The 15,555-nt window shown below is 36.3% G+C and overlaps 1 protein-coding gene across 1 annotated transcript in view; it reads right to left on the reverse strand.

The window, feature by feature from the left end:
• SLC9A9 (solute carrier family 9 member A9) overlaps window positions 1–13,787 on the reverse strand; it is a 208,275-nt gene extending 194,488 nt beyond the window's left edge. Inside the window, exons 1-4 of the mRNA XM_075158327.1 lie at window positions 13,340–13,787; window positions 4,748–4,950; window positions 988–1,065; window positions 300–376 (exon numbers count right to left, since the gene is read on the reverse strand). Of these exons, the coding sequence (XP_075014428.1) occupies window positions 300–376; window positions 988–1,065; window positions 4,748–4,950; window positions 13,340–13,514 (533 nt within the window). The 5' untranslated portion in view covers window positions 13,515–13,787. The remainder of the gene's footprint in view (window positions 1–299; window positions 377–987; window positions 1,066–4,747; window positions 4,951–13,339) is intronic.
• Window positions 13,788–15,555: the final 1,768 nt, after the last annotated feature.

Below are 15,555 nucleotides of genomic sequence, written 5' to 3' on the forward strand. Positions count from 1 at the left end.
TCTCAGGACAGATGGTTAAAGCTACAGGGTTGTGGAAAGCAGTTCATGCTTACATCAGTCACAGGACAGAAATGAAGGACACAATTTCCTGAATGCCCTAGACAGTTCTTACTATCCAAGAGTTTTGCCTTTGCCATCTCAGCATTCCCTGATAAGGAATTACTTTATCTGTTACACAAGTCATGAAAGATATTGACCATGCAGGGTCCGCAATTCTTTTTACAGTTTAGTTTTTAATGGAAAAAAATACCAAGCACTAATAATGACTTCAGCAATAATAGCAGAAGGCATTCACTTACCCTATGACAATGCAGGAGATGGCAGTTCCCAAAAAGGCGTAGGTTATAATTGATCCTAAGTTACGAAAAAAATGTCTCTGGGGAGAAAAGTTTGGAAAAAAGTTCTCTTTAATACAGTCAATAAAAGAACATTCAGACCAAGTTGAAACATTTGGCATCTAGAAGTGCCATTTGTTACAACCCATATCTCAAATACAAGATGAAACAATATAGGTTTCAATATAGGTTATTTTTGAAAATACAATTTAAGATGATTCATTTTTTGTCTGGTGGAATGCAGTGAAAATTCTCTCTTTTATGTATTTGGCCAAATGCTTCAGGATCGTAACAGAAGTTCACATTGAAAGTATCTGATGCAAACAGTATCATAACCCCATCCCTTGAACAAACAAAGTCCTGATCATGCAGTATATAAAGCACTGCCTACATGCAGTGTCACCAGATTCAAAGTGGTCTCTTCTGAAAACAGGAATGCCCAAATGTTATAAACTGCACAATCAAATCTTTGCACAGATGCAGAAAGGGAACAGAATGAAGTCCATGCATCTTTCATTTTCTTCCATTCCTGTCAAGTTCTTCCCATGCAATATAATCATTAACTGACTCTTTTCTCTGTCACCGGCCTGTTGGATCAACAAAACAGCAATTGCATTCAATCACTTTTGTAATATAAGAAAGAGACACATACCTTCTTTAAACTATATCCAGCATGAAATATAATGGGTGGCAGCAAAATATTGAAGAAGATGGAAGGATCAAATGTCATCTGCCAGAAAGGACAAAAGAGAGAGTAAGGACAAATAAAGTAGCATTTAATTTGATAGGATAGGTTTTAATTGTAACTTCTCATCAGGATTAATCTCAGGATCAGCTTCAATGCCTGTAGGCCAGAATGTTATTCTCAGTTGTTTTCTTACAAGCATTAACGTGTAGTTCCTTACTGCTTATATAAGTAGAATACTACTTGAAAAGTATTCCTTAAAAGAAGGAAATCGGTCGTGCACTATTTTACAGGGAACACATACAAGCAGTGTTACCTGTGATAGTATCTGCACTACCAGACATCCAACTTGACAGTCCCATGGCTTAATTCCTGGTTCAGACATGGAATTCTTGTTCAGTTTCAGGAAAGACATATCATCAGTATTGTGCCTCAATTCCCCACAGACAGAGTGGTGATAAAAGACAAGACCTGCACTACCAAAGCCAATGTGATGTTTCCTTTGAAGCATATCTATTTAGGCACAGACAGAGCTTGCTAATGTTGCTTAATGAACCACTGTCTGTCAGCTAATATATGCTTTCTTGGACTATGCACATGAAAACTGTGCACAGTTTGACCATCTTCATTACTTCACTTGAGCTAACCTAAAAGTGATGAAAAATATTTTTTACCTCATGTTTTCAGTAGGCAAGGAACATTCATGTGACTAGGTAATGTAGCTCAGATGCGACATAACTCATTAAACTGTAATTGTATAATCAGTTCTGCTAACCTGCCAGAACAGGTTTCTGTTGTCCTAAAGTTTCTCAGTAAATCTGCTGACTGCTTCTCTAGCATCATTTCCATTGTAACACGTATCGTAAAATATCATCTGTCTAATCCAGTCAATCAGTTTTGGCCTAACTGCAACAAAACAAGCTCTAGACTCTCCACAGTAACTAGCTATTTCTAATTCCTAACAAAATGCAAGTTCAGCAAAGTACAAATAGTTCTTTTTGGCAAAAGGACTGCCTACACAGACATGAAATTCACATGGTGAATTCACATAGCTAAGGTACTATTTGCTTTCAGAACTGAAGGTATGCTGCTGTGTTAGTTTCTTGGTGGTTCCTGTTCCAAGCCACTGGCTGGCACAGCAGCAGACACCACTTTGTCTTCTGTTATGCAGTTTGTTACACTAAAATTCCTATGTAATGTCTGCCCCATTCACGTGAAACATGCATTTTTCTTTCTACAACAGCCAGAAACAGTTTATAAAATACCCACTATTTTTTTTAAAGTAATGCTAGAATGAGGATGATGTTAGGCAAGGCAAAAGTTCTTATTCCAGCTGTTGTCGGTACACTGTTCATATTTGCCTTCAACTTCAGGCACAGAGAGAGACCAAAGACAATATTCAGTCACTGCAATTCATTACAAGTAGCTTTCAATAAAACAGAATCCTGTTTAAAACCACAGCATTGCTGGAGAAAAAAGTATTTTAATAAGCCTGTGTACTGATCACTGCAATGGTTTGCAGCTCCTTTGTTCAGATAAAATGATATTTTAAGGCTACAGTATTCTAGATGAATTATCTAGCTTCAAAAGAGTAAGACCTCCCTACAAAATTACTTCTGTCTTCTTACGAGCAGATAGCTTGATTTGATAAACAGGAAGTGAAAGCTCAGCCTTTTTTCCATTCTGCTTACTTTGAATTATAAAGTTGAAAAGAACTAGTTGGCAAATAATGTGCTAGCAACTTTAGCTGTGCTGGTAACTTCATTGAAAACATGATAGAAAAAGGATTTTCTTCACTTATGAACTAACAGCTTCAAATGTTAATTTTGGAATTAACTCAGCAAATATGTTAAAATATTTTTTCCACAGGCATCAGAAATCCTGACTGCATGTTTTATTATTCAAAACCATGTTCTAAAGGGTACACGTTTGTAAGTCATGGCACAGTCTATTCTTTCTGATAAATGCACTTAGTAAACTCTTATACTGAAGTCAAAAGGGAATTACAGTTGTACAAAAACCATGCATGGTGTGATCATGTTTTCTGGTTTTTATGTTAGTGCTTTTGCCAGTCAGGAATCGTTATTTCTCCTAAACACTGTTGAATTCCTCCCTCTTTCCTTTCTTATTTATTTTCTTTTTAAGAGGGCATTTTCCAGATAATTTTAAAGGAAAAAGGAGTGAAAATCCTGGCAGGCTGAGGCCTCTCCAGTAATATAGAGAAACCCACAATTCACAGTCGAGACTTCTAAGAATCTTCCAGCGAAGTTAGACTATGGAAAGAAGACTGGGCAATCCCCTGTAAGGGCAACAGAAACTTCTGTGCGAGTTAGCACTCCTCTTTTCTCATACACATGCTCCTCTTTTCTCATACACAAGTCAGCTTCAGTATACTAGGTCTGATGAAGATGTTCAAATGTAATGTATTAGTACATATGCCTTGGAAACTAAACATACACTTTGACTAAGACAAACCTCTTCCAACTGACTAGCAGGAAAAAAGATGAAGATTCAGCAAAATCTGACTAGTCTGACTGCCACAGTATTTTCCTGTCTCCACCCACCACAGCTCTAATAGTCCTTGGCAGTCTAGTTCGTTCTGAGAATGGCAAGAGTCTGGCAGTAACGACAGACAGGCACACAATGGTGCTGTATCAGCAAGGAATTTGAGCAGATGGTTAAATCCTAATTCTGCTGAGATGCCCAGTGTACATTCTAAGCATAACTTAAAAGTCTTTATAATGATAACCACTATAATACACAGGAACATGTATTACTGTGCTAGGTAAACAACAATACTTGAAAAAAAGCAAAATAATATATTGCAATATTGTAAAAAAACACTGGTAAGAGCTTAGAAGCTTCATGTGAGCATGTGATGTCTTTGAGCATAAAATCCAGGTTTTAAAAAGTCCTTCTGCCTCATGAGTTCTTTAAATTGCTGTCATTTTTTAAGAAAGTGAACATTACAAGAAGTAAATATTGCAAGGGGCAGTGGAAAAATATAACAAAGTAAAATATTTTAATTGTTAGATACTGGAAAGCAGAAAAGGCCATGACATTGTAAAAGACTGTAAACTTCCTCCCACACTTCCCTTTTTGCATCCAGCCTGAATTGCCCCAAAGCTGACTCCCCAAGCTTCAGGATAGCCAGTGAAACCCCCTCTGAGGACCACTCCAGTAGTGAATGAATGTATGACAATGTTGTAATGCATTTAAGTATTATAAGAAAAACCCCTTATCTATGGAGGTTTACATATTTACAAGTTTATATTTTGTAAAATGTTTAGAGTTTGTTGTTACCTCTGCTGTATACAGGGGGTAAATCTCCCTTGCATTACGCTGCCAGAGCAAGTCACTTTTAAGACAGAGGACAAATAGAGATATCAGTGGGGTTTAGAAAGTTCTGGTGGCGATGAATCCAAGGTAACAGCTGCTGTTCACTGAGTGAACTCAGTGTCTGCAGGAGGTGGGACTGTCATCTAGAAGAGTTCAGGCAACTATTCTGCAAGCATACAGCCAATTGTACGCTAAATGATGGTCAGGTTTCTACCACGCCTTATTTCCTTTCCTGTTCTCCTTCCTTACTTACCCTTCTCACCCTAAATTCAGAATAGTCTCCCTCGCTCTGTGTCACATTTTAGCTTGAAACTTGTTTTCCTCTCTCAAGGGTGTAAATAAAAGAAGTATCTTAAACAGTTTACAACAAAAATAAGATAGGTTTTACCTTTTGAAGCATTGCATTGCCCTGGTGACCATTGACGTTGTGGTGGCTGATCTCTCTTTTGTATTGATATTCAAAGACCTGATTAGTTATATTAATAAGTAGAGTGGATGGCCCAGATTTCAGCTTTTCACATTCATAAACAGTTCCACTTTCAACATCTGATGCTTTTGTTGCGTATCGTATAATTAATCCCATTACAAGGCCTGGAGAGTAAAAAAAAAACAAACAAAAAAAAACAAAACCAAAGAGATTCAGGTACTTTTAAGTATCTGATGCTACACAATTATTGATTTGAAGAAAAATGAACTCTTTTAAAGCTAGGACACCACTTTCTCAGTGTATCCACCTTCACAGAGGTACACCTCACTCAACACTTCAGGGATGACCATAAAATATTCTTCCAAAACGGTAATTTCATTAGAATACAGATGTTGGTTTGACATATGCTCAGTTGTACTCCTGTTTTTGTGACCCAGTTGCTGGAATCATTCTGATAGTTATTAACTGAGTTGCTCAACCACTGTGTTTTCAATAGATACGTAGAGAAGGAGGATGCCTGCATAACTAAAGTGCTGTACTGAGCATACAAAAATCAGCTGTGCTTTTGGTGATTTTACACACTTCATTCATGGGGGCTAAACTCTGATACAATATCCTCAGGCATGTTCTGCTTTCTGTAGAAGACTATTTCTGAGACTGTACAAACATGGGAAAATAAAAGCAGGATGAAGGAAAGGAAGGGTAAGACTGATATTAATTGATTTGATTATCTACAATTTAGGACTCTTATCTAAGACAGACATTTTGGCTCCCTTTACAGTTAACAGAGAGGAAAATGTACTTCTGCAATTGTCCTCTGGAAGGTACATTCTTTCTGTTGGGTCTAGTGGGAGCTTGCATGATTACTTCAGGAGAGGTGACTAATATTTAGCTAGATAACATTACTGAGATTATTACCACCCTCAGAGACTTGGATTTGGTTTCAAATTTAATTTCCATGCTTCTTTTATGTCCTATGTGCTTTATGTCCCATGTATATGATGAACAGCTTTACAGTTACTAATTATAAACATTCATAAAATGCTAAGAATACTCAGATTAAATATTGATGGAAGACATCTAAACATCTAGATAGATATACTTCCTAATGAAAGAGAAAAAGAAATTAAATTACAGGAAATAGCTGATAGGCACCTGAAAAATATGATGTTAAAGTTTAAGTTTTATCCAGTAATCAGATGCCATGGTGATAAAAGTGATCATCAATGCCCAGAGAGAGAAATAGGATGTCTTTGTTATTGTCACATTTTCCCGTAACAGAGACTCTCTGAACTGCAGATTTCTAGCATACATGTAAGGCGAGTTTGTAGCTTCCTGGACTAATGCTACAACAGAGTAACAGCTGTATTTCTTGTTTAGTATGCATATGCATTTATGCTTGTTTTGTATCTATTGTTTAGTATGGTTGGTTTCTTTAAATGGTAGAGGATTTAGATAAGCAGTAGAAAATCCCAAGGCCACTTCAGTTACACAGCATTTGTGCAATAAATCAAATAATAAATCCAGCTGTAGTAAAAGATGGAATTCCTCAAAATTTGGGGGCAAAGCACGTATGGGAAAAGGGAAGCAATGTGCTACTGTGAAATATCACTTCTACAGTGGTCAGCACCAGATGTCCAAAATCATGAGTCAGAACCCAGGAAACCATTAATTAGTTAAAACAGTCACGGTTTTCATCTTATTTTTATTAGATTTCCTCTAGAAGAACCACATATTTAATTTTCAAATTCAATTTCAAATACATTAAAAATTCAACTTTATTTTATGCTTGGACAGGACTTTATGTTTCCTTCTTATTCTCTGGAATAGAAGACTTTTAGTTTTTCCTTTACCATTTTTGTTCCTAACACTCAGTGTTTTAAACTATAGTCTCAGTTGCACTTCTGTTATCGGGTATTCCCGATAATGAAATGGTAACGAAAGAACAAGGAAATTGTGAGAGTATTCAACAGCACACATATATTGGAGAAATTGCATTAGAGAAGATTCTAACAATCAATATTCTCAGGGCATCAATGGGGCTTTGAGGTCCTTGTAGCTCTCAAGGAAATTGTATAATGTATTAAATTCGAACAAAATGTGGACAGGATTCATAATGATGGGTTGATTCAGAATATTCTCAAATGCTCTATGGAAGGTTCAGACAAAGAAAATTGCTATCACTACACTATATAGCAAGAGTCAATATAAGTGATGGGATTGTATTCTTCCTTCAGTAATAATAAATGTGCCAAAGACCCTATATAAAACCCCCAGTGAATTAAAAACCTGGGAAAAGTATATTTAATATTTTAGTAGGTATGTCATTTATGGAATGCACTTTCTGCTTTAAATCATTATATAACATTTCTTTCATGATAGAATTCAGGAGCCTAGATTATATTCTAATAGAAATAATTAATTTTTAAATAGGTGTATAATGTATTCTTTCCACTACCCCCCCTTCCAAACTGAAATCATGCTTTTGTATTTTGTGAAACATTCTTTATAGTTCATTTAAAGAAAAAAAAAACATTTGGGAAATATCATTAGGATGTATCTACTATGAAAAAAGACTAATAATTTCTAATTTCCTTGCACTTGGTGTTTTGTGGCAGAATAATTAAACATGAAAATTTTCTCACAAAGTTCTATGGAGTTTGGTATGTAAAAACATGTATGTAAAAACATACCTTCTGTACAAATAGTTCTGATTTCATAGTGGCATGCACAGAAAGCCTGGCTTTACCATGTAAGTTTAGGAATTTGGCAGTTAAAACTCCCTGAAGATGAGTCAGGACTGATGCTGCGTTTGTTACCTGACATCACAAGTAGGGATTATACTAAGGTACCAGTTAACATGAATAAAAAAATTTCAAATAGTATTACATCAGCTAAGGATGTAGGTAACTGTAAATGCAAACTTTTATGCAAGGCTAAACTTGAGTGTCCTAGCACAAAGCAGAGTACCTATCTTGTATTCTAGGAGTCTAAATCCAATTATAAATGTTTTCATCTCAGCTTCCCCTTATTTAAGAAATTTTCCTTCAAAACTAGTACCAAGGATTCATTTAATTTATGTTTTAAGCACATTTATTTAAATGCAGGACTGAAACAGAAAAGGGTGTAACTAATGTTACAGATTTCTTTAAAAAAGTCTCAATTGTTCTTTGAAGTAAGATCTCGCAGCTAAATCTCACTCTAACTAGAGCTCAGTCAGGCTTCAACTGAAGGCAATGAAGGTTTTCCAACTTCTTCAGTGGAAGCAGAATAAAATCCCTAATCATAGATGAGAGCATTGGAATGGATTAAGTCACTCATGCCAAACTCCTGAGCTAAACAGGACTGTTCTTTCCCCAGGATTTTGTCTAGTCAGCTGTTAAATGCCTTCCTTAATAATGACACTCAAAGATGCAGTTTTAGCCATTACTTGGTTTTCCCAAATATTTTAGAATTTCTTCCAAATTTCTTTGTTGGACTGTCGTGGTTTAACCTGGCAGGCAGCCAAACCCCACGCAGCCGCTCGCTCACTCCCCCTCCCCGGTGGGACAGGGAGAGAATCGGAAAGGTGACAGTGAGAAAAACTCGTGGGTTGAGATAAAGACAGTTTAATAGAACAGAAAAAGGGAAAATAATAATAATAGAATATACAAAATGAGTGATGCATAATGCAATTGCTCACCACCCACACTGACCAATAACCAAGTAGCAATCGCTACTTCCAGGATCACGCCTACCATTCATATACTGAGCATGACGTCACATGGTATGGAATACCCCGTTGGCCAGCTGGGCTGGCTGTCCTGATGATGTTCCCTCCCATCTCGTGTACCTAGCTCAGTCAGTAGGCATGGGAGCTGTGCTTGGATTAGGAGGGTACTTAGCAACAACTGAAAATATCAGTGTGTTGTCAACATTTTTCTCATACTAAATCCAAAACACAGCACTAGGAAGAAATTTAACCCTATCCCAGCCGAAACCAGGACATTGCCTCAAGAATGCTATTCCTCTCTTCATCTACCCACTAGAAAATGTCAGTTTCTGCCTTGATCATGATTTTCCCATGCTTTCCTCTGAATCCTGACAATCTCTTTTCATTATGAATGTTGTAGTCAGGAAGACAAGGAAGTACTCTTCATTATTTTATTGAGGGCTAGAGATTCTCTTTTTGGGACTTGTTACATCCATTGCTGCCTTTGAGAATTAGGGGTACTCAGAACACACTCACAATTGGAAGGAAACTACAATTATTCCACACAAGAGGCATAATGGATTTAGGAGGTGTAAGAATCATATTGCCTAATCATTAGACACTTCCACCAAAGTTGAATCAGGAACTCTGAGGTGTGCCTCACTTCCAAACATGCTGCATGGGATCCTCAGAAGAGGCTGAGGAAGGGCTGCTGCCAGTCAGCTTTCCCACTGCACACCTGTCAAGACCTGAACAATTGGAGGGAAGAAAAAGAGTGGTAGACCTCCAATCCCACCCCTCCAATCCCCTCAAAACTTCAGGAAGCATCTTGAACCACTGCAACATGAAGCCATTTCTTGTGAGTGCTATAATGACTGTGTTCTGTCATTCATCCTTTTTATGTTTTCCTTCCAGTCTCATCAACTAGTCCCACAGAGCACAACTTTGGAGGCAGGTACATCTTCAATCAGCTTCACCTCCACCCTAATGGGTATCTCACGTTCCCTAGGGGTGACAACTATTCAAGCTGAGAACAATTTCAACCAAAGTTGTTAATTAACCTAGAGATAAAAGACACAGATTGTATTGGTGGTGGGGGTTGTTTTTGTTTGTCTGTTAGGTTTTTGGTAAAGTTTAATTCTAGCTGCCTGCCTGCAGGAGTCCTTTAGCCTCTTAATCAGAGGTAACTGGTGGCACCTGTATGTAGCCTGATACCTAAATTCTGGGGAGGATGAGAAATTTGGATACTTACACTCAGTCTTCCATTGTGCTAGCTCTGGGGTATTCCCCCACTAATGTGGAGGGCCATGACTTATGTATTATATGGGGAATTTGGTACCTGACATTTTATGACTGAGGTATCTAAAGATATCAGGCCGGGTAGGAGCTGGCTAATAAGCACTTAAATCTTTTATTTGGTCTAGTACTAAGAGGCCATCTTCTGGGATCTGGTGCTAAAAGAGGGGCCACCGATTCTTATCTGAGATAAATGGCATTCAGTTTTCGTTACTGCTTGTGTAGATAATCTACCACGCTAATTCTGACTATGCTGTTGTATAGAAAATTGTGCTGACAATGTATATAAAGGATGCTCTTCCCTTTTTGGGTGGCACAAAGTTACTCTTTCATATTCACCTGCCTCCTTGATATACAGAAATCAGGACGTAAGTTGAGTTTACTATTTGGGGTTGGTTTGTCAAACCAAGCTACAGTGTGCAGAGAAACTTGTTCTTTGAGATACTGGAAAACAAAGGAATGAATGAATAAACACGTAAGTCTGTATTGTTCTTCATTGTCTGTGAGTGATTTTTCAATCTGGTGTCAAAACAAACTAAACAATTTGCATGTTTAAATACTTTCAAGCTAAATGCCTTGAAATGTATATACACACATATATATGTACACATAATTTTTTTTGTGAAATAATATTGAATACCTGTTGAATTAATTCTTGTGAATTAATTCTGGGTTATGCTAAATGCTTCATTTTTTTTTCTTTGCAACTGCAGAAAGATTTTATTTAAATACAGCTATATTTAGTGTTGAACCATTGCTTTGATTAAAAAAAAAAAAAATCTCAGTTTTTAAAGTTTCTAAATGGACAATTTTCCAGTACAGAGTTTTCTTTAGCTGGAACTATTCAGCCTAAAACCACATTTTCCTACAAAGCTTATGCAAAAAAAAAAAACCCAAACAACCCTTTTATTTGTTCTATTCTTTAAATAGAACTTTCTATCAGGCTGTTCCTAGTGTTCAGTTTGTGGCTGTTCAGCACTTTGCAGTAACTGTAAAGCTTCTTCCTGTTTTTGTATTTCTGTGCTTTTTTTTTTCCCCTGGATTTCCCCATATTTCACTTTCTCCATCCTTTCCACTCCTATACTCCTAATGGCACACTGTCTTGATAAGGAATACAGACCCATCTATCATACCGCGGGACACAGTCTGCAAATAAGTGGCCATATTCTTCTATCACTTGAAGCAAAATTATAGATTTCGTGTGCTGCTATTCACGTATCTAGCAAATAGCTCAACGGGCTAGAGTAATGCAAACTGTAGGGCAGAGACTTTTGGTTTGTACAATTATCAGAATTGTTCTGATAATGAAGGAAATAAATAAGTAAGGGCAGGATTTAGCTCACTGTCAGTGCTTGGTGCCATGAAGATTTTCTCTCAAAGTTGCTGCCTGTTGAACTGAGACCTCTATCATGACTTCTGAAATTCCACTTTCTTTTCATTATTGCTATTCCACAATGCTAAAGATACCTAGACCCATATCCAAAATTTTTAAGGATAAAAAGGACATCATCAGCTTTTTGGATCCTACGAATAAGCTTTTTTCCCTGTTTGAAGGTTGCCATAAATAATGCAAGACTAAATAGATAGTTTATTTACAATCATGAGGAATGCTTCTTTTGTTCATGAATGTTTTAATAATTCAAAAGCTCTGTCCTGCTGCAGCACTAATCTCTTAACTGATCAAAAGAATATCATAAGCTGGTTGTCCTTATGATGTGCAGATTATGTTCTGGGCAGGCAGCAAAATAGAACTGAGATATAGATAAAACTCTAATTAAATACTGATTTATTTGTGTAATGTTGTATTCCCCCGTATTTCATTTCTATTTTGATAGCCTTTTGTCTAAGTCTTCAACAAATGTCATCAGCCGCACATGGGAAACAGCACAATAGTGTAAAGGAAGCTACTCTAGAATAGTCACCCATGTATTTAGAAAAACGTTGTAATTTACAAGTTGATCATAATGATTATATTGCACAGTGTTTCATGGTTTCCTTTTGAGAGATGTTAATAGAAATGCAATGAGCAAATGTATTCTCAGTGATGCTAAGTAGCTCGTACCCCATAAAACTCTTAAACAACAATCTAGTTGATGTCTGACAATGAAAACCATTGCATTTAACTAAGTATCGTGTGATGCGTATTTCAGTCCCAACTGATTCAGTTGAAGTGTGTTTTCTATGTGCGACAGATTTCAAGATTAGAAAAAGGGCATATTATCAAATAAATACTTTTTCACAACTTTAAAACAAACTCAAGGCATTGAGAATTAAGAGATCCCACAGACTTCCTCACCCAGGTGTTACGGGCTCAGTGACTGGCTTAATAAAAGAGTTTCTTGTTTACTTGCTTTCCTTCAAAGTATCAAATCACTTATGAAGATAGTAAGTGAGCCAAGAAGATGAAATAGCCTGCGTTCTTGAAATTTCATACAGTTAATTTATCTAATGAAATAGTTTGAACGGGATACAAGGAAGACGGTGATCTTCAGCTGCAGTCCTCCTATGGAACTGAGATCATCTTAAAATGCTTGATATAGAAAAAGCAAATGAAGCTTTTATCTCAACATGTAGGGGTCAGTTGCCTTTTCTGTTGCAGGCTTGCAGTTGAACCTCCATAGAGTTTTTTGCATGCGGTGTGCCATGATAAAAAAATATTCTTCAGAATATGCAATCTTAACAAAACCAGGTTTGGGTATTACATTGCTAGAGTATGTGATGTGCATAGAATGAGCCTGAGTTAAAACAGGCTGGCATTTAGATCCGTAATGACTGAGTTGTTCGTTTATATCTTCCATTTTGACAGTGTTACCCTTCTATATGAGTTTTATGGTAACAGAAATGGCAGTCACACACTTTTCTCAAAGTGAAACAACAGTAAGAGGGAATGACGAGAAAAATCATTATACGTGTTAAGTGTATACCATTAAACTAGTGAGTACTTGTTATCAGTGGACAATGCAGAAAGTTCTACATGAAAGTGATACGCAATATTGCAAAACTTCATAAAAGAAGATTAGGACTAGACAGGCAAACTGAAATTACAGTACAATGACAGCATTCAGAGAAGACTTGAGAGAGGCATTCTTCATAGTCTGTTTTTCAAAGGCACAGAGAAAAACCAAGAGAAAAATCTCAAGATCATTTAAACTTTATTAGACAACATGGCTGTATCCACAAGGCTCCTTGTCTAACACCCTTGAATGTTATATAAAACAAGCATGGAAAATAAGCAAATTAAATATCTTTCACTGTGGGCATTTAATTCTTTTGAAAACAGTAAACTCCCTAACTCCCAAAGTGTCATGCAGTGGCTGTTTGCCCATAGAGGAACACAACGTGCACACCGTGAGGATAACCAGCTCATGATTGTTGCTCCCTTAACAAGTCAGCCTCTAGCTCCTTCATGAGAGATTCTGTTACATTATTGTTTTACTGTACAGATATGGAGCTGATGACATTTCATTCAGCACGTTTTCTGAGCTTTGTCAGCACTTCAGCTCAAGTGCCTGATCATAAATATGCAACTAGTCCCATGTTAAGCTGGCACTTGAATTTATACTCACCATAAAGCATAGCTCCTCCAGTTTCATGCAGAAAGCGGAATCGATGGTTTTTAAACAACCAAATTGTTAATATTGTAAGAATAAGCAGAAAGTTAAAGACTAGCAACTCCACAGCTCCCTGATGATAAAACTGATCTTCATCTTTCACTGATAGATATTTCTTCGACTTCTCCATTTCATTCCCTTTATAGAAAATATGTCCACAAAAAAAAAAAAAATCACAGGAAGGAAAGTGTTATCACCTTTGGTACAAAAAAGTCCAGATACTACAGAAATTCACAGCAAGCACATCTGTTTCATCTGCAGCCTCAGGGTAAAGTGCCCCAGCTCAGAATTCAGCTGGATTCTCGTTACAGCTTCCTGTTTCTCTCTTAAAGCCGCCCTGTCTCATTTTTAACATTACAGTTGCATCGCTGGACTGCGCTTGCTCCAGCTGTAGATGCACAAATCGCCTCCAAGGCTCAGGCTCTGCCATTTTCTAAAATTTTTTTGTAAAACTTAGTCTGCATTCATAATGTTTGTTCCTATAGTTTACAGCATAATCTCTATCCTAAAAATCATATTTTGTCTTGATATTTTAAGATGGAAAAACTGATGTTAAAAGAATGGCACAGCAACCTTCACTACATTTTGGAAGTTTAAAAATCTTTCCTTTTTCCCACTTTTAAGTGTAAGCAACATAAAATAAAGGTGGCACTTTACTACGGTGCAAAGACAGAAGAAGAAAACAAAACAGTGAATAATGATTTCAAGATTTAGGCCTTGAACTTGTATTGATCCTGCAGGAAGACTGAGAGAATTCTGTAAAAGCAAAGGTCCAATTACCTAGAATTAAAAGTGTTTAAGAAACCCTATCAAACTGAATAAAAGGAATTGGAATTTACTTTCCATCATTTCTGCTGTTTGCATGCTTTCATTTACATTACTCAATTAAGCCAGAAAAACAGTAGAAATTATCTTACTATTTATAGCTAATACTCATAGAAGCTTTTCTGTCCAAGCCCAAGGCTGCAATACATGTATTATACTGAAGGATTCCAAATAAACTCTCATTTTCATCAGGAAAAATCCTGATTCTGCTTCTTCTTAAAAAAGGACAATCTTCTCATTATTTTTTGTCACAATCTCATCAAATTTTATTTTTTCAAAACATTTTGGGCCAAACTAATCTGTACAGTATCCATTCCAAATCAGGTATTTGTCAAAGGTGAATAAAATAGAAATAAATACGTAGATATCCATACTCTCAGTAATTTCAGAGCTGTAGCTCATAATAGTATGAGTGTTCTTAAGGAGGCACTATCGCTTCAATCTACAATGTTTTAAAATAATTTTTGCTTGGCAAACAATCAATTCTGTCCTCTGTGTAAACTAATTTTATCACATTTTACAGGTTTTCATTTTTTCTTTCACTTTGTATGAAAAGCAGTTTCATTCTAGTTCTTTTCTAATTGATGCTTTTTCTTTGCTTACCAGATTTTTTTTTCAATCTCTATCACTGGTTTTACTCTGTCCTCTCCACTGTTTCACTATCTTCTTTCCTTTGAATTTCCCTCATTTTCTCTTTCTTTTTGTAATTTTACCTGATAATTTGCAAACATAGTCAGGATTATTTAAGTCAAAACTGTATTTCTGAACTGATTATCAATGGAGTCTCTATGAGATGAAAAGTTGGCAAAAAACAGCTGATACTTCCTAAATTAGTGAACCCCGCAACTCAATTACAAGTAAGGATAAAACTTTCATGTTAACCTGTATTTTCTGAGAATTTTTCACCACTGTATTTTGAATGACAAAATAATGTATAAGGGAATTATGTGTAGCAATTTCATTATACAACTGGTGCAACTCCTTTTAAAATGTTAGTCACATAGCCAAGGCTTATAACTTTTATAAAGGAGAAAAGTAAAAATGAAGACTTGATTTGGATATCATATTCACAGTTTAGAAATGACAGTGACCTTAACGTTGTGAAGCTGATTATCCATCTCCATTGTGGAAGTATGAAAAGCAAAACAAAAATAATTTTAAAAGAACCACATTCAGTATCTATCACAATGAAAACCAAACTTTTATTTATTATGAAAACCAGAGTTCTTTGCTACCCTTGTCAAATAGGTAATTTGCAGGCGCATATAATAAAATCAATGGAAAAGCAGCACAAAACAGTGGAAGGAGATAATGTTATACCAAGAATCTCAGTGATCAGACTATTC

The sequence above is a fragment of the Calonectris borealis genome, chromosome 9 (genome assembly GCF_964195595.1).
Source record: "Calonectris borealis chromosome 9, bCalBor7.hap1.2, whole genome shotgun sequence".
Lineage (NCBI taxonomy): Eukaryota > Metazoa > Chordata > Aves > Procellariiformes > Procellariidae > Calonectris > Calonectris borealis.